The 19,399-nt window shown below is 36.8% G+C and overlaps 1 protein-coding gene across 1 annotated transcript; it reads left to right on the forward strand.

Annotated features, from left to right (window-relative positions):
* The first annotated feature begins 237 nt into the window (after positions 1-237).
* prkcha (protein kinase C, eta, a) lies at positions 238-17,152 on the forward strand. Its single transcript, XM_082153078.1, has 14 exons — positions 238-1,117; positions 6,386-6,449; positions 7,152-7,305; positions 7,625-7,659; positions 7,752-7,834; positions 8,161-8,290; positions 8,413-8,546; positions 8,847-8,987; positions 9,432-9,605; positions 12,121-12,275; positions 13,037-13,175; positions 14,484-14,672; positions 16,130-16,276; positions 16,361-17,152. Exons 1-14 carry the CDS (start codon positions 767-769, stop codon positions 16,598-16,600), a joined length of 2,136 nt encoding a protein of 711 aa, XP_082009204.1. The 5' UTR covers positions 238-766; the 3' UTR covers positions 16,601-17,152.
* Positions 17,153-19,399: the final 2,247 nt, after the last annotated feature.

Consider the following 19,399-nt stretch of genomic DNA (forward strand, 5'->3'; position numbering starts at 1 on the left):
ACAGTATCTTCAAATGTCATTTGTAAATTATTAATGATTAATTAGGCTATTATAAAATAATTATAATCCTTTTGACCGTTATTCCTTAACGGAACCACTAGGTGCGCGCGTCCGTTAATCAACTTAAATCTACATGAGAAAAACTTGCCGAAAGGTGGCGGATATTTCCAGTTTCCACACTCTCACAATAAAAACAGGTGTGTTTCCTTTTCAACATATTTCCACATGCAGGTACTTCAAAGATGGTGCCCCCGTAGCTTCGTTTAAAGATACATATCTGGAAAGTTTCTCTGCAACACCCTATCGCTCAGTTTGTCTGCTTAAAATAGACCCAGAGAACGTTTACAAGTAAAGACCGCTCTTATCTCACACGCGTTTAAGTTCAAACTTCAGCAAATATGGACGGAGTCGGATTGTGATAGTGGCGAGTAGAACTTTACAAAGCCTCGCGTAACGTATAAAACAGTTAACTTAGGTTTGAAGAGAGAGAAAGAGAGAGAGCTAGAAAGAAACAGTTATTGTTATGATTGAATCCCCTGAGGGAGACGCGTAATCATGCGTAAACTCCTTCACTTCCCTATTCTGCACACTCGCTTCAGTCCTTCCGCAAAGCAGGTGTTTCAAACAGCGTCTCGTTTCAGATGCAGAGGCTTTTAACTGATGTGCGTTTGCGCAAATTTACACGTTCCCATTTAAGTGATACAATGTCCAACATTCACTAAGTCAGTTAGGCTTAGATTTGCTAGGCTCCAGTTCAGAGGACATCATGAAGTTTAACGGGTATCTGAAGTTGCGCATCGGCGAGGCAGTGGACCTGAAGCCCACGACCACCTCTATGCGACTCGCCGTGATGTTCAACAAGGCGAACCAGACCCTGGACCCGTACATTATCGTAAAAGTGGACGAGTATAAGATCGGACAGACGCATACCAAGCAAAAAACAAACATGCCCACTTATAACGAGGAGTTTTCCGTTAACGTCAACAACGGCAAGCAATTAGAGTTGGCCGTATTTCATGACGCACCGATCGGATACGATGACTTCGTGGCCAACTGCACCATCCAGTTTGATGATCTGATGAAGACTACGAACAAAGAGGAGACTTTTGAAGGATGGGTGAGGAATGTTTATCGTATGTCTCTCCTTGACCTGAGACATTTCTTTGCTTTAAATTGCTAGAGATTTAGTTTTCACGTGCATGTTGTGGACATCCTACACTTTGAATTATAATTAACGTTATATAGTTAGAAAAGTTCAGAACTAACAGGCTGTTTGCTCTGATGGGACAGAGTGAGCATCTATGGATCTACCTGGTGGTACTGTGTTTGTAGAAAAGGGCATGTTGATAAGGCAAGAATGCAATTAATAATGCAAAAAACCAACATTTAAATTTTTATTTATTTTTTCTTTACTGATCTATAGCCTACTTAGTTGCACACTAAAGACATAAGAAAAACCATAGTGTTGGATCATAAACTGTCATTATATTAGAATACAAAATGACTTGGGAGTGTTGTATTTTATTTCAACATCTGTAACTGTTTTTTTTTTTTTTTTTGTGCTATGTGTTTCCAATTTTGATACAACATTCCCATATTTGCCTACTCTAAATGAAAGAAGTTTAGAAATATACTAATAATTTATTATCAGAATATGGGGTACAAATCAGGCCTTTTGGAACGCTATGTGAAAACATGTTCAAATGTAGGCCTTTGCATTAGCCTAATTTATTGTGATAATCAAATGTAGGCCTACTTGTTCAATGTAAATATTATGCCATCCCCATCACCCTACCAATTTTCATTTATTTTTAAACATTTTGATTCAAAATGTACATAGGCCTATACGTTTACACATTTGACACACCAAAGTACTTTACGTTGCATTCAAGGTATAGGTCGTTGTCAATTTATGTATTCCCTGGGAATCAAACTCATGACTTTGGCATTACTAGCACCATGCTGTACTGTTTCAGATGCAGGAATACTATGAATTGGTAAACAATTAGGAATTTTAATTCAAAACAGCAATTGAAACACAAAATGGCAAGAGAAAAAAAATATAGCAATACATAAAACATAAGCAACTTATGCCCACACTGTTTTAGTTTTAAAGTAGCTTAGCTTGTTTTGGCAAAGGTAGCCTATATGTTGTTTTTGTGCAATCTTTGGTTGGACCAAATTAGAAAGTGTTACAGCCCTCTCTATCAGTGGCTATGATCTTTCTTTTTTTGAAATGTTGAGTTTATTTTATTACAAATGTTTTATGAGATGAAAAGCTTGTGTTATATATTAAATGACATGAGAATCTGCTGATTTAGGTTGGTTCTGGTCATACCATAGTGATTTCACCACTGTAGCTCATTTCTATTTGGTTAAATGGATGGTGTTGCTGCGCTCTCCGGTTTCCCCTAAACCTCACACTGTTAGTTCTCTTGTATTGTGATGTGTATCTTTGTTTTGTCATGCTCTGTCGTATTGAATGATGTTCTTTTAAGAACACCATGCAATACAACAGAGCACGACAAAACAAAGATACACATTACAATATAATCACAAACATAGTCAATCCATTCTGTTCTATTCTGTTGTGTTGTTTCTTTGTTTAGTCTCTCTTGCTTTGTGCGGTTGTTTTTCCTCTGTGAACAGCAAAAGTGCAGAGGTTTTGAGACAGTGATATCTTCCACCATCAAATGTGGCTTCACACTTACGTCCATGTCCGACAATGCATTGCAGTTCTTGACACAGATGTAGCGATGCTGATGCATGATCAGTGGTTACAGTCAGTACAATTTGGATTCTCATTCTGTGGGGTTGCAGCTAAGACCAACTGGAACTTCTTTCTCTGCGGTTTTAGCATCTTCTCTGGTCTAAACATCACAATTTCCATGTCTACACACCACCATCAGAGCTAGTTCATGTTAGTGACCGTGTTAACTCCACACTGTTGCAGGCCACTAGGAAAACAGTAGTTGTAAAACACTTAGTGTCAGCATTTCAGTGACCAGGCCAAACATGCACACACACAACACGGCTTGCCTGCACTCAGCAGAAGTGGTGAAATTCTTCTTCTAACCTTATTAATCAACCCAAGTACTGTTAGTTCTCTTTTCCCATAATGCTTGCAAAGGAACATTATTTTTAGAATGACCGATCGTCTTGATTTTACGTGTCCTGACAAATTTGAACATTTGTTCATCTAGTGGACAATAACATGGACATACACTTTGTTATTAGCATCAGGCTTATTTTAGGTTAAACTTTGTGTACATTTTAAATGATTAGCCTAATTTATTTAAAGTGCTTGTTTAGAATTTATTTTATGTAATCTCAGTTAATATGAGGTCAAAAACCATTATGCATAAAATTGAATTGTTTGTTAAAGAAATGTTTAAAATAGTTTTTAAATGTTTTAGATATTGTCACTGCTTGAAATGTAATCCAGTGGATCTCTCAACTTTTTGCCACCCCCACAATTTTTTCAATAAAATATTTTAGAGCTTGGCATAACTAGAAAAATAAATATAGCCAATTATTAAGAAATATCTTGATTTTTTTGTTGTTGTTATTTTAGCTTATATTTTATGTTTGGTTTATCTTACTTTAAATCATTTTAAGTCATCTTAAAGGCCCAGATATAATCAGGTCACAGCGTTTTTTATTCTTCGTTTAGGGTTATACTGTTATCGTTTAGCAGCGATATACTGTTATCGAATATCTGACGGCGCCCACACTGCTGAGAGTGATGTTTAGATGAATATGTAAATATGTGCTGCGCACTTTCCTCTCTCAATAACAACATAAACACACAACAAAATGGATAAAACCGCAAGCATTTTAATAAAGCATAAGAAAAGCATCTGATCATAGCATCTTTGATATGTTTGCTCGAGCTCTATGGCACTCCATGGTTTATTTATATCACTTTATACAATAGATAGCTTAAAATCAATCAGTATTAAACATGAAAAACAGTGTCAGTGTTTGGTTTCATCAGTAGTAGTACAACTTGATTTTCTACTATAAAGCAACTCTACAATGTGTTCATGACTGACATCTGACTTCTACCAACTGAACAGGCCAAATGAACCAGAAAAGATTTCCATGTGAAAGTAGGCGGAGCCTCCGCGTACACCTACCTATTACATAATCGCCACATACCATTGGTGGTAAAGTTCGCTTTGGCCAGCTGTTTCGAAATCCAAAAACGAACTCCAAACGAACTTTGTTTCGGCCTTCGTTCTTAGATTTCACTTGAAGTATATCGGGGCCTTGAGGCTCCCGAAGTGTATCGAGGCCCCCTGGTTGAGAACCACTGATGTAATCTATGCAATATGCAACTAAAATACAAATTTCAATCAAGATTCCAAAAACTTTTTTTGTTTAAATGTTTCAAATAAGTCAGGAAATGTTAGAATAAGCGTTTCAAAATGGAACAATTCCGTGAAAAAATGGTGTTGGTGTTGCAGTTTACACTAATGAAAGTGTACGCTACCATTCAAAAGTTTGCCATCAGTATGATTTTATTAAAATAAATGAATACTTTTATTCAGCAAGGATTCATTCAATTGATCAGAAGTGTCAGTAAAGTCTTTCACATTGTTAGAAAAGATTTCTATTTAAAAGAAACGTTTCTATTCATGAAAGAATCCTGAAATTTGTTTGGTTTCCTGAAAAATATTAAGGTGTTTTCAACATTGATCATAATAAGAAATGTTTCTGAAGCACCATATCAGGCTGTTTTTACAGTATATCTGATCAAATAAATGCAGCCTTAGTGAGCATAAGAGACTCTTACTGACCCCAAACTTTTGAACTTTAGTGTGTTTGAACTTCATCCTCAGATACACGGCCTCTGCAGCTGCAGATCACAAAACCACTAATTAATGATACTCCACTTTCATTCTGTCTGGGCTATGTGTTTTTTTTTTGTTTAGTTTTTTTTGCCGCCAAGGTTAAGTCTCCTATTCCTGTTTGTATTTGTGTAAAGCCTCAGGCTTTTGGGACAAATGGTATGTAGTGAAACCTGCAGTTCAAAACACTACACACAAGTAAGTGTATGAATGTGTGTGTGTGTGTGTGTGTGTGTGTGTGTGTTAGCTTATATGGGAACTGCCTTTAGGAATCCAGCAGTTTCTGTTATGCAATTTAATCAGTCAGTGAAACTAGCATTACAATTTTTTTATAAAATGGAAGTTGTGTAGTTTAGAGAGTCTCACCTTCCACACAGTCCGTGTGAATGTGTCTGCTTTCAGTTCTGACCAAATGAAAGGAAGTATGTGTGTGGTGGGGAAAAGATTATTCAATTAAACTCAAATGAAAGTTGCTAAAGCAAGAATTGTTTTTTAAAAAAGTGCAGCTAAATAAATGTGAAAGAGAGACAGAGAAGAAAGTGTTTAGCAGAGCTTTTTATGGCTACCTGTATGTATCACAATATTCTTTCAAATATGTTTTTATTTCAGCTGTTTTGCTAAATAACAGCAGATTTATATTTAGACCACCACCACCCCTTCAACCACACAGTCTTCCTAAGACGTCAGCGAACCTGATGTCTGCAAACAGAAACACACAAAATGAGTGATGGGTAAAGAACTTTTCTGATTGGCTAAAAATTACAAATGGCTCAATAGTTGGCAAAAAATTCATGACGTTTTCATCATTTAATCAGTTAAAATTTTCTATGAAATAAGATTGTTCTGTTAGTTTTTTATAGAAAAACAAAACAAACCTTTACATAGATTAACATAGATCGTATATACATTAGTTTTGTCTGCAATATTTATTTTACCGATGACTCAAAAAACACATACAAGCTCATTGGGTTTAGTTCTGTATCACACGCAGGTCTACACTTGCCCACAAAATTGGTTTTCTACAGACTAGAGTTTACCACAGGCCCATGAACGCCCCCTTACCTCTCGCTGTCTCTTTCCATTTCTGGGGTTGTCTTTCCGTTTATCTCTTTTCTCTTTTTTTTGCTCTACAGTAAACTGAAGTCCAGCTCTAATATTTCACTTCTTCCTGACATTTAGGCCTGGGAAAATGGTGTAAAATATTACAATCTTAAAAGGTCAAAGTAATTGGAATTTTTATAGTCATTGAATATCATTTTTTAATAAATAGTTATTTGTCAAGAAATTACTCTTACAGTCACAAATAACTTTAAAACTCTAAATGTATTGGTTCAGAAAGCCTTTTTAAAGAATCTAAATGATAAGTTTAACATTTTTGTCTGCATGCCTTCACTTGTGTTATTTCAAATTTTGATTTTGACCATTATTTAAAAAAATATATATATTTAATGTAAATAGTTAATGTAAGAATAACTTATTTAGTATTCAACATCTAAATTTATATTTAATATAATTCTGTTTTTGTGTTTCAGGTTGATCTTGAGCCTGAGGGCAAGGTCTACATCCTGGTTACTCTCACAGGCTCATTTATAGAAGGTAGGTTTATCCTCTCTCATTTGCTTCCTTTCTGTCTCTGTCTCTCTTTCTTTGAATTACTTTATGCAGAAATCGAACGTTTACTGAGTGTCATTTAAAAACATTGATTCGACAGTCAGTCTGGCTTTGTTTGGACGGGAAGATAGAGGCGTACCGAGAACACACAGGTCGGTTTCATAGCCTCTGATGGAGTAAAATTCAAATATAAAAATCTTCTTGATGAAATGCACTGTCTAGGCCACGATAATGGGAGCACACAGACCTACTTCCTTCCTACTAAAGGAAGGAATCCTACTTTCCTCCCCTTGCTGTTGAGGTATCGGTTCACTAACTGTTAAACTGCTACCAGACTTGTCAACACATGTTAGTGGTGCTCTAAGACACACAAAGCGTCAAAGTTATTTTTGTATCAACATCTGTCAGAGCATCTTATGCATGAAGTGTACGCTATGTGTGAATCGCACACTGTGCAGGAGGGTGTAAAGCTGGCTTCCTTTTAAAGGCCTGTGGTTAGGCCTGCAGAGAAGAGACTAGACCTAATAATACAAGTGAACTGGGGGCCCGTAATCTGTCATTCTTCCCCCTCACATATTCAAAAGAATGTTGCATGACATTACAGGAAATGGCTACGTGTTCTAAAAAGATCATGCATCATGATTCATGAAGAAATAAAAACGTTTTTTTCTGTATCTCTGTGTTTAGATGACAGCGGAGGTAATGAACGTACCTATAAGGAATTTAATCGAATACGGCAGCAGGCAGTTCGAAGGAAAATTCACCAAGTTAACGGGCACAAGTTCATGTCGACCTTCCTAAAGCAACCAACATTCTGCTTTCACTGCAAAGAATTTATATGGTAGTGCACTTAACACTTCATGCACATCTTTCTTTCTTTCTTTTTTTTTACACATCCTTTTTTATTTTTTATTAACACTTTTTGTGTGAGTTTTAAAACTAAGTTTTTATTTTAGCAGCATTATTTAAATGAGAAATTGTGTATTACAAACAAAGTGTATTATTATAATAAAAAATGTAGTTAATTAAAACTCAAGAATTTAAATGGGGTTTGTTATGTTAAAAAAAGGGTTTTACAGGGAAGTTTGTATACAAATGCTTAACGTGAGTGACTGCACAAACTTTTTATGAACATTATGTGTGTTTTCTTCGTGTTCCAGGGGTGTTTTTGGAAAACAGGGCTACCAATGTCAAGGTGAGTAGACACTCTTTCTATATTAATTCATATTAGCTGTGTTTAAATTGATTGTGATGCATGTTATAATCAGCTGTGTGTTTGTGTGTTAGTGTGCACCTGTGTGGTACACAAGCGATGCCATCAGTTTGTGGTTACGGTTTGTCCACGCATGAAGAAACCTGCCAAGGAACAGGTAACACGCAACCCTAACCCTAAAATACTTTTGTAGTCCTTTTTTTGTGTGTGTGTGTGTGTGTGTGTGTGTGTGTGTGTGTGTGTGTGTGTGTGTGTGTGTGTGTTTTCTCAAGATGGATTGATCTGGTTTTGCTTTTTATCAGTGGACACTTTTTTTTTTAAATTTTGCCTGTAGAATTACAGAAACACATAATGTAAAAAAAAAAGAAAAGAAAAAAGACTACTGGCTGTGTCCTGATAAACAGATGCCATTTCTCCACTTGCTAGTCAGGAGAATAATTGCTGAAATGTATTATGTTATGCATTTGTTCCTTTTCATTACAGCCTACAAATCAGGGTTTCAGTATAAACATTCCCCATAAGTTCAACATCCACAATTATAAGGTTCCTACCTTCTGTGACCACTGTGGGTCTTTGCTGTGGGGCCTCGTACGGCAAGGATTGCACTGCAAAAGTACTCATTTCTTTTTTTTTCTTTGGTCACCACCACCCCTTGTTCCTCAGAAATCATTTCATCAGTCTTATTCATACTGTTTTGTGATGCTCATCTAGTGTGTTGTGTTTTTACATCTGCAGTTTGTAAAATGAACGTCCATATCCGTTGTAAGGGAAATGTTGCGCCAAATTGTGGAGTTAACAATGTAGAACTGGCAAATAAACTGGCAGAAATGGGCCTTCAGCCAGGAGGAATGACCAAACGCAACTCCATGGTACGTTAAATACACACATGTGCGCACAATGTTTTAGAAAGTGAAATATGTGATCTGTCTGTCTGTGTGAATCTCTCTATTTAAGTTTATTGTGCTTTATTGACATCACATACTGTAACTGTGCATTTTACGTGGCTGCATGCAGTGAAAATAGTGCTAAAACTTTAAGGAAGTAAACAAAGGGAAGTAGCATAAGACCATCAACAGAATAATAGTTAAAGATAAAATGCCTTGCACTGAACAAGTAATAATCTAATGAAGACTATAAGAAAAAAATCAATTGTTCTCTTATTTTCTCAGGGTCTCGCAGGTATGGACACTCAGTTCCGGACGTTGAGTGTGAGAGGAGATCGAGGGGAATCTAAAAAAGAGCAGAGTTGGAAACTGGGAATCTCGAACTTCACGCTTCTGCAGGTGTTGGGAAAAGGAAGCTTTGGCAAGGTCTGTGCTCAAGTTCATGTAGAACAACGTTTGCAGACTATTTGTTACACAAAGTATTCACACGATTCCAGTGTGATTGTGTGTTCTTGTTACAAATTATTCCAATGTGATTTTTGTTGTCCTTATCCGAAATAAATTACATGCTAAAGTCACTGATCTGCTTAAAAATGATAATATAATAATATATGCCAGTATTAATAAAAAAATTAATTATTTTTTAATTTCTTAGCATTTCCAGTTTACAGAAAAAAATGATATGCTCTGAAAAAACATTAGATCATTGCAGTGCTGATTACTTCTAAACAGTGTAATATGCCTCAGTGGGCTGTGCTGTTTCATTTTAAAATATTTGGTTTTTGTGCCACATGAATATGCCCTTACAAATTAAAGGAAAGATAACCCACATGCTTTTAAGTTATGCTGTTTATGCGGTGTGTTAAATAGGTGATGCTGGTCCGGTTGAACGATTCAGATCAAGTGTTTGCAGTGAAGGTCTTGAAGAAAGACATCATACTGCAGGATGATGATGTGGAGTGCACTATGACAGAAAAACGAGTGTTATCCCTCGCTTCCACTCATCCTTACCTCACCCAGCTCTTCTGCTGCTTCCAGACACCGGTGAGAGAACACACACACACACACACACACACACACACACACACACACACACACACACACACACACACACACACACACACACACACACACACACACACACACACACACACACACACACACACACACACACACACACACACGTATATGTATACATACTGTATTATCTTCTCTGAATAAGAGCATGTAGTTTTTCACATCATCGGTAGGTGGCAGTAGAGGATTAAACACAGGTCAATTGTCTTGATCTGGGTTACATTCTACATTGCATTTTCTTTGTATGTATAGTTTCCCTTTTTGAATGGTGTGAGAGGACAGATTTCCACTATAATCTGCTTGCATGCTTTTCTTGAAGCCTGTAGAATAATTCAGAGGTCACTGAATCCCCTAACACATTTTTTTTAAGCTTTTACAATCATACAGACCCTCTTAAAATATTATACACACTGTATCATTTGGTTACATTGTTGCATTTATTACTCTACCCTAAGTGTACACAAGGTTTTAACAAATGTGTATACACACACACACACACACACACACACTGATTGCAAAAGGATTTAAGGACAGACTTCATGTTCATTCCAGCAGAACAGATCTGACATGAATGACCTCTTAGGATTTATTACTGCAGAGTTCACATGAACATGGATGTACAGGATCATCCCCAAGGTCTTGCTGATGTGTGGACAGTGTAATTGTAATGAGTAAAGGAATTTATGAACCGGTTGTTCTCTGCTCCTTCACAGCCCTGACACATACAATCAATCTTATAAACCTCCACACGTGAGCGACATACAAAGCACACTCATGACCCTCTGGGGTCAGGTTAAATGAGATTGCAATGCGATGTGGCTGTAAAAATCGATGATCTCTGAGGGCCCCCTAGGACTGTTTCACAGTGTTTGTGTGCGTCAGTGTTTGTTTAGGTGTTGTTTGGTCATTAGTGGATGTGCTATGTCGTTTTGCTAGTCCAAATCTGGTCCACTTTGCATATTCACTTAGACAGGAAGTACGTCTGACTGATGAAAAGCAGCCAACCACAGTCAGTTAAAGGGTTAGTTCACCCAAAAATGAAAATTCTGTCATTAATTATGTCTCATGTCGTTCTAACCTGTAAGACTTTTGTTCATCTTCGGAACACAAATGAAGATCTTTTTAATGAAATCTGAGAGCTTTCTGTCCTTCTATTGACAGTCTACACAACTACCACTTTCAAGTCCCAGAAAAGTAGTAAAGACATCATTAAAGTAATCCATGTGACTCCAGTGGTTTAACCTTAATTTTATGAAGCGACGCAAGTGCTTGCTTTGCACCATAAAACAACACAATTTACCACTTTATTTACAAGATATTAATCTCTGACGCGCATTCACATTATGTCTGCTCTCACATCAACACAACACGCATGCATCGTGAATGCACGTTGGAGATTAATATCTTGTAAATAAAGTGGTCAATTGTGGGGTTTTTGTGCAAACAAAGCACAACAAAAGTCTTATGGGTTTGGAACAACACAAGGGTGAGTTATTAATGACATAATTTTCATTTTTGGGTGAATTTAAGGTTTTATGTGTGATTTAGGGGAGGATACATTTGAAATGGATCATACCTCATTAACAGATTGGTATGGAAAAGCACTGATCTCTGAACAATTGTACAGAAACACAGAAGAAATTAGTCCAAAAGGTGTAAATACCCATCTACCTTTTAATATTGCACTTGACAGAGAAATCTTAACACTTATTGAATAAATAAAATGACACATTTTCAGCTAAATTGTCTAAATAATTTATCATTGTATAATATATAATTATAATATGAATTAAAAATTATTTAAAATTCCTTTTCTTTAAAAAGAGATGTGCATGTTAATGAAATAATTAAAAATGTGAGATGTATTCTGCAAAAATGAAATAACAATGGCCCTTTTCATAATTTTCAATTTTCTTCTGCAACAAACAAAATGAGAATTTTCCTTAATATTTTGGATTATGCATCATCATCATCCTGTACATGCTAAAGTTATATCTAAATATGGTCAGTTTCGCAGTAAAACTTCTCACATCTTGCCCTACTGATTATTTCACAAACTGAAAATGATTGCTTTTCGCAAGTGCTTTCCAGTTTTGTGTGCAACATGCATCACATGGTCAGTAAACTGACTGTGGGTGGTCCCTGGGTGTGCGGTCTGAGTTTGAGATATAGGCCGTGCTGAACTCAAGCATGCTGTCAATTCAAACTTATGATGCTTTTCATTTTAGATCACCTTCCAACCCTCATAATCCCCAAATCCTGTGTTTCCTGCAGTCTTCTTTGCTGAACAACAGTATTTATGTTTCTGCTTCATCTTGCTCTCCCATGAATCTTCTAATGGCTCTGACATGCTGGGTTAACCGTCTGGTTTCTTTAAAAACTGAACTAAGAAGCTGGATTTCCTGATTTTGTAGGTGGTAATCTAGTGTTTATAGTTGTTTTATAGCTGAATCTTAATCTTAACTTCTTAATCCTTTCACAGGACCGTCTGTTTTTTGTAATGGAGTTTGTGAATGGAGGAGATCTGATGTTTCATATTCAGAAATCCAGAAAGTTTGAGGAGAACAGAGCCCGATTCTACACAGCGGAGATCACGTCTGCTCTCATTTTCCTTCACAGCAAGGGGATTATATACAGGTTAGACACACACAAATGCACTCAGAGCAGAAATTAAAAGGATATTTCATCCAAATTGACAATTCTGACATCATTTATTCACCGTCATGACGTTCCAAACACTTTCTTCAGTGGAACACAAAAGGTAAAGTTTAGTTGAAGGTTCAAGCAGCCCTTTTCCAAACTACCCCTGTCCCTTATCACATTCATGCTTCTTTTGTGTTCTATTTGGAACTGCATGAGGGTAAGCAAATGATGACTGAAATGTTCTTTCTCGGTTGAACTATCCTGTTCTGTGAATTCTCTGAAATTCCACTTCCTTTTTAAATTCCACTTCTGTGTCCTCTGAGGTTCATTACCGCTATGAGACATTTTTTTTTTACCTCATTGCTTCCACTATTACAAACCCTTATCCACATGGACCTTTAAAGATGTAGTGCTTTACTGCTTTGACTGGGAAACGGCACCAGAACTGAAGCAGAGAGCAAAATATGAGTTGGCTTACAAAGCAAATGGCGTTTGTGCAGTTACTGTGGACTGAATATGAATTTATGATAAAGTATAAACATTATTTTGAATGTATGTGTATGTGAGAGGTAAATAACTATTTTGACATGAAATGCCATTTGTAATTTATCTTTAAGAAGGAAGTGATTTACCAAGTGATTTTCATGCAGTGGTTTACCAAGTAAACAAAAATATTAACATATAACATTTCTCTCTCTCTGCCATAATGGTCTGAATCTGGGCATATTGTTAAATGTGTTTGTGTATTATTTCAGGGATCTGAAGTTGGATAATGTTCTGCTGGATAAGGATGGTCATTGTAAGCTGGCTGATTTTGGCATGTGTAAGGAGGGAATGTTTGAGGGTGTTGTCACGGGTACCTTCTGTGGAACTCCAGATTACATTGCTCCAGAGGTGATTCAAACACTCCATGACATTCTATCTAGCAATCCACGGCTGTCTAAAATAGACATAAAATTATGCATCACAGAATTCTAGCATAATCAGAAGTGTGTCGGAATGACTTTAAGATGCCAAGTCAGAGATTCTGCTCAGAGCTGTTCACATTCGTTTCAATGGCAACACACAACACAAATATGGATCCTTTTTTGGCTTTTATGTTATTAAAGGGTTAGTTCACCCAAAAATGAAAATTCTGTCAGTAATTACTCACCGTCATGTTGTTCCAACCCCGTAAGACTTTCGTTCATCTTCGGAACACAAATTAAGATATTTTTGATGAAATCTGAGAGCTGACTCATTCCTTCATTGGCTGCAAGGTAATTTTATCTGCCAGCCCAGAAAAGTTAGTAAAGACATCGTTAAAATAGTCCAAGTGACTACAGTGGCTCAACCTTAAGTTTATCAAATGACGAGAATACTTTATGTGCGCCAAAAAAAACGAAAATAACGACTTTATTCAACTATTAATTTTCTTCTGTGTGGGCCTCTGAGTGAGTTCACGAGAGTGCCACGACACATGCGCGAGAAGTGAGATGATGACGCTCACGATCATTTGATGAGAATGTGTGAAAGGTAAGCCATTCATTTTGCTGAATTGGTAAGGCACTTTTACATTTTCTCGTTGGTTTCTTACATTTCGGACATCCTGGAAATACACGCTTTAGAACCATTTTAAACGTGCGTCGTGGTGCTCTCGTGAACTGCTTCAAGGTTTGACGTGCTGTACGTTCAGAGATGCTCTTCTGCAGATCTCGATTGTAACTGGTGGTTATTTGAGTTACTGTTGCCTTTCTATTAGCTCAAACCAGTCTGGCCATTCTCCTCTGACCTCTGGCATCAACAAGTATCGCCCACAGAACTGCCGCTCACTGGATATTTTCTTTTTTCAGACCATTCTCTGTAAATGTTAGAGATGGTTGTGCGTGAAAATCCCCATAGATCAGCAGTTTCTGAAATACTCAGACCAGTCCGTCTGGCACCAACAATCATGGCATGTTCAAAGTCACTTAAATCACCTTCCCTATTCTGATGTTCATTCATCTTGACCATGTCTACTTGCCTAAATGTATTGAGTTGAATAATATAATATATAATTCAGAGGTATTGTAGATATAAACTGTATGCTTCTAATTGGTGTCTATCTTTTTGGTGAAAAGATGTACATAAATGTGTGATCAAGGTGTGTGTGTGTGTGTGTCTGAGAAAGAGATGGTAGGATGTCGTAAATGTATTAAATGTGATTTTCATATGGTCCTATAGATCCTTCAGGAGATGCTGTATGGGCCGTCGGTTGATTGGTGGGCTCTTGGTGTACTTCTGTATGAGATGCTATCTGGCCATGCCCCCTTTGAGGCAGAGAATGAGGATGACCTTTTTGAGTCCATCCTGACCGAAGAGATCATCTACGCGTCCTGGCTCGGCACAAATGCCGTGGGCATACTGAAAGGGGTGAGCTGCTCAGTGTTCGCTTAAGAGCCCTGGAGTCATACAGACATGAATTGCCTTGAACGGAGCAGTGTCTGCTTAAATGTCCTGATTGGTGGGAGGCATATGGTGTGAATTAAACTGTCAGTTCATGCAACAATGAACACCAGTAAACAGTAAATACCTCCCATCTGATCTCTCTCTGTTCCTCATGCTTTTTCCCTCTCTTACATAACTATATTTAGCCTCGATCCACAATCCACTGTTCTCACATGACTAGCTAAAAATAAAGACTCTTCACATCAAATATACACAGGCACACAACCCCCCTTCTCTCACTCTATAGTGTTTGCTCTCACTGTGAAGCATAGTACCGGTAGTATTGCTGGGGATGATTTTTTGAATTATTGAAGGACCAATAAATTCCCAGTTGAATCTGGAAATTCTACAGCAGAATGACACGATATTTGACTGGAATGAACAATACTGAAAACCTGAGTCATTCAACATGACATTGACTTACAAGAGTCAAAGAATAGATCAATAGAGTGGCTAAAAAGCGTTCTATTTTTGGAATGGCAGACCTCAGTCCTGTTGCACTGCTGTGCTGTTATCTGATGTAGACGGCCCAGAAAAACACATTAACCATTGTAAGAAACAATGAACAAAATATCATATAGGTTATATTTTTTATTTACATAATATATATTTTACTTTATTTTAATCAGTACCGACCATGCATGCTAATTTTCCCCTATATTTTTACATTGAGATTTCCTTTGCTATCATCTAACGCTCACCAAAAGTTTATCTTTAAAAACCCTAATAACTTAGTAATGCTTTTAAATGTAATCTTTAGTAAATCAAAATGAACCTTTTTTTTAATGCGCATAATGCCTAAATTCACATTTAGTATTCTATTAATTTAGACAAAATAGTATGGAAATTTTATATCGGCTATATATATATTTTTTTCTATGGTGTTTTTGCTCTGTAAAACTGGATGATCCCTCTGAACAACATTGTTTAGAGTCGATGATGTATGGTACCCAGCTGCACTTCCTAATGGGTGTCAGATTCACCTGAACTGTGTGTGTGTGTGTTTTAGACGACCATAGAAGTAGGTCCGGAGTTGATTTTATTTTATTTTATTTAATCTGATTTGGTTAAATTTGATAGCACACATTGATACTCTCGACACAATCTCCCACAAGTGATTGTGTGTTGTTATATACACGTTCTCGTAGGAGTAGAGTCTGATACTGTAGGTTTAATCTTACTTTGGAGATTTGATAGGATTCACAACATTCAATAGCTTTGGACACTTTCTTTTTCTTTTTTTCTTTTTACTAGTGATTTTGTTTTTTGAAACCTAAACTGAAATATACAGTATCTGGTGTGTAAATGTATTCACATTTAAAGTATATGCATGTTTTAGAGACATATGCATGATGACAATTTTTTGGTTTTATTTTGCTCAGTTTCTGACAAAGAATCCATCCCGCCGTCTGGGTTGTGTGGCTGCAGAGGGTGGAGAGACTGCTGTAACCAGTCACCCATTTTTTACTGCCATTGACTGGGACAAACTGAACCGGCGAGAGCTTGACCCTCCATTCAAACCCAGAATTGTGAGTGAAAAATGAATAATTATAATATACTGTAAATGTAAATGCAGATTTATAATTTGATATTTTAAAATCTGAAATCCCCAGAAAACTGCAGAAGATGTGAATAATTTTGATCCAGACTTCACTCAAGAGGATCCTACTCTTACGCCCATTGATGATGACATCATCCCATCCATCAATCAGGATGAGTTCCGTGACTTCTCCTTTACCTCTCCTGAACTCTTGAATGTGGTTTCGAGTCAAAGCAGAGCCGAAGAAACGTGTGATGTCATAAAGAAGGAACGGAATGCAGGAGAATTCTCTGATGTGATAGAACCAAATTAATTTTGACATTGGAAACTTGCAAGAGCATTCTAAAAGAACATTTGGATTCCAGTTTATTGAAACTTGGCCTATGCTTTAGCACAACAGTTTAATTGTCTTTGTGTCAGACGCATAGCGAGTGATACGCAAAGATCTCCATGAGACGCTCTTTAACCAGAAGACACCGGTTTACACCAATCCGAACATGAACTGCTCCGTATCTAAAAGTGCTCATATCTAAATGTTTAGGAAATTAGTTTTGACCCCCTCTGCACTTACTGTCTCTAACACCATCTGCCATGCAGAATAGAAGCATCACTAATTCTGTCAGAATTGTTCTGTTGTCAAGAAACCAGACTTAAAATCAGACTCATGAGAATGTCTTTCAAATGGAAACTCTAGTTTTGTAAAATATTTTCATACATTTCATTGCTCATCTATGCCGTTTGTTGTTTTACCTATTAGTTTTTTTGTTTGCTATTATGGTTAAGGTCAGAATTTCACCCATGATTCACTCCAGCATCTGTAGATGTATTTTATTGTTGATAAAGGTTACAGTATTGAGTTCTCTTAGACCTTTTGTCTGTGACTCCCTCAGAAGACATCTCATTTCTGTTGTTCTGAGGGGTTAAAGGTGAACACTCAGGTGAAACGGTGACCATTTTCAATTTTTTATATTGAGGCCAGTGGCAGTTCCTCATCATTCTTTAATGTTGTTTATTTGGATCTTCTCAGTCCGAGCAGAGTAAAATATATATTGGCGTTTGCTTTCATGTCTCAGCATATTTGCCACTGATTTCCCATTATTACTTTTTGTGCAGTAGTTTCAGCTGTGAAAACAATCTGTAAGAAAGCACAAAAAACTTTGTAATCACCATCAAATACATTCAGATATAGTATTCTTTCTAAAAAATATATATAAAAAAAACACAAACAAATGACACACTTTCATGGCAGTTTGTAACTAATTGAATTCTACTTGCGACCCACTGATGGTTAGATGTAGAGGTGGACCTTCAAGCTTGCTTTTTTTCTTCTTCGAACATTTCCATATGAATCGCATAGTATGAATTTGTACAAAATCGCCAACTCGACAGTAAAGTCCCCGACAGTAAATTGATGCCTCGTTCTATGTATGACGTAATCTACACGCTTGCGCTACCGCTGACATGAAGGACAAATTGATTTTCAACGGTTGCATTGACAGCAGTGTAGGCACAATATCAGACTGGGAGACCAGCTAAGACCAAGAAACAAGCTTAGGCTGGTTTAAGCAGGTTTTTTTCATGAGGGCAAGGGAGGGTGATGCCACAGCTAGCATTAACTCAAACAAGAAAGAGTATTAAGGTTGGTTGCTTGCAAGATAGTCAATCTATGAGGAAAACATTAACCTAATGAGAATAGTAATGAGTATATTGAGTATTCCCTGAACATTTTCTATTTTCCACTACCTCAGTAAAAACCACCGAGACAGTATAAGACAGAATGGTTGATTTTGCCATATCATGCTTACACCGTTTTGCTAGCGGTGGTGAATGGAGCCAAATAAAGATTAACAACAGATCTCTGATCTTGAGTGAGAAAAACATTGGAGATGTCATGGGAGATCCCATTAAGCAACTTGCCCTTACAAGTCTGTCCCAGCCCCAATTACACAAGAGGAAGGATTCCTGGAGAATCAACGTCAGCAGCCCACTTTCCTGTGGGAGACTACAACCCTGAAAACCAAGAAACACAGCGCTGACTTATGTGTGTAGAGTCATTTACACTCATTGGCAATGTGGGGGTAGGCAGACACAGAAATCTTTATATGGTCAAGGACACTCTCTTGTGGTGCTTGAATAATGACTCTTATAACGGCCTACACACAGGAGTTTCCTGATCCTTTAATGCAAGTTACCACAATTTTTCTTTGTATCTTGCTTAATATCAATCTTTTATACATCTTTCATCATCTCTCCATCTTTTGCCAAACACATCTCTAGTACTGTGGCACTTTGTGTCGACCCATTCATTGTGAATGCTGGTGATTGGTTCTCTTTCCAGTAAAGCTGCTGGTCTGTAAGATGGCTGATCTCTTCACATCAGACCATTCATGCTGTAAGATTGTTTGTTTCCTGCATGATTTGCTTTTTTCCCATCGGTGCACTATGAAATGCAATTTCTGTAATACTGTCTCCATTTTTGAATGGTTCTTGCTTGACTGCCCATGCTGACAGCCTTATTTTGTATATTACATTTTTTCCAATGACAAATATGGTACATTTTAGGGTTTCTTCTTAGGTTGTATTTCTTAATAATGCAACCACATTTTTATAACAATAAGAAATGTTTATTGAGCACCAAATCAGCATATTGATTTATGAAGGATCATGTGACACTGAAGACTAGTAATGGCTGCTGAAAATTCAGCTTCTCCATCACAGGAAAAAAAAAAAAAGTCAACATTTATATATATAAAAAAATCAAATGCATTAATATTTCACAATATTACTAGTTTACTCTATTGTTGATTAAAAGCAGCATAAGATACTTTTTATACATACATATATATATATATATTTATTTATATTTGACATTTGACAGCATATACAATAAACATTATAGATTTTATATATATATATATATATATATATATATATATATAAATGATTGGCATATAGTTAAGAAACAGGCTATAAACATGCATGCAACACGTTGGTTTAGAATGCAGATCAATATAGACAAATCGATCAAGCTGATAACTGTATGGCCCTGATTTAATTGTCAGTTTGTGTATTGGCGACAGACTGCTGTCCTCCCCACTTGCATCTAAACTCA

This window comes from Leuciscus leuciscus (assembly GCF_965113295.1).
Source record: "Leuciscus leuciscus genome assembly, chromosome: 22".
Classification (NCBI taxonomy): Eukaryota; Metazoa; Chordata; class Actinopteri; order Cypriniformes; family Leuciscidae; genus Leuciscus; species Leuciscus leuciscus.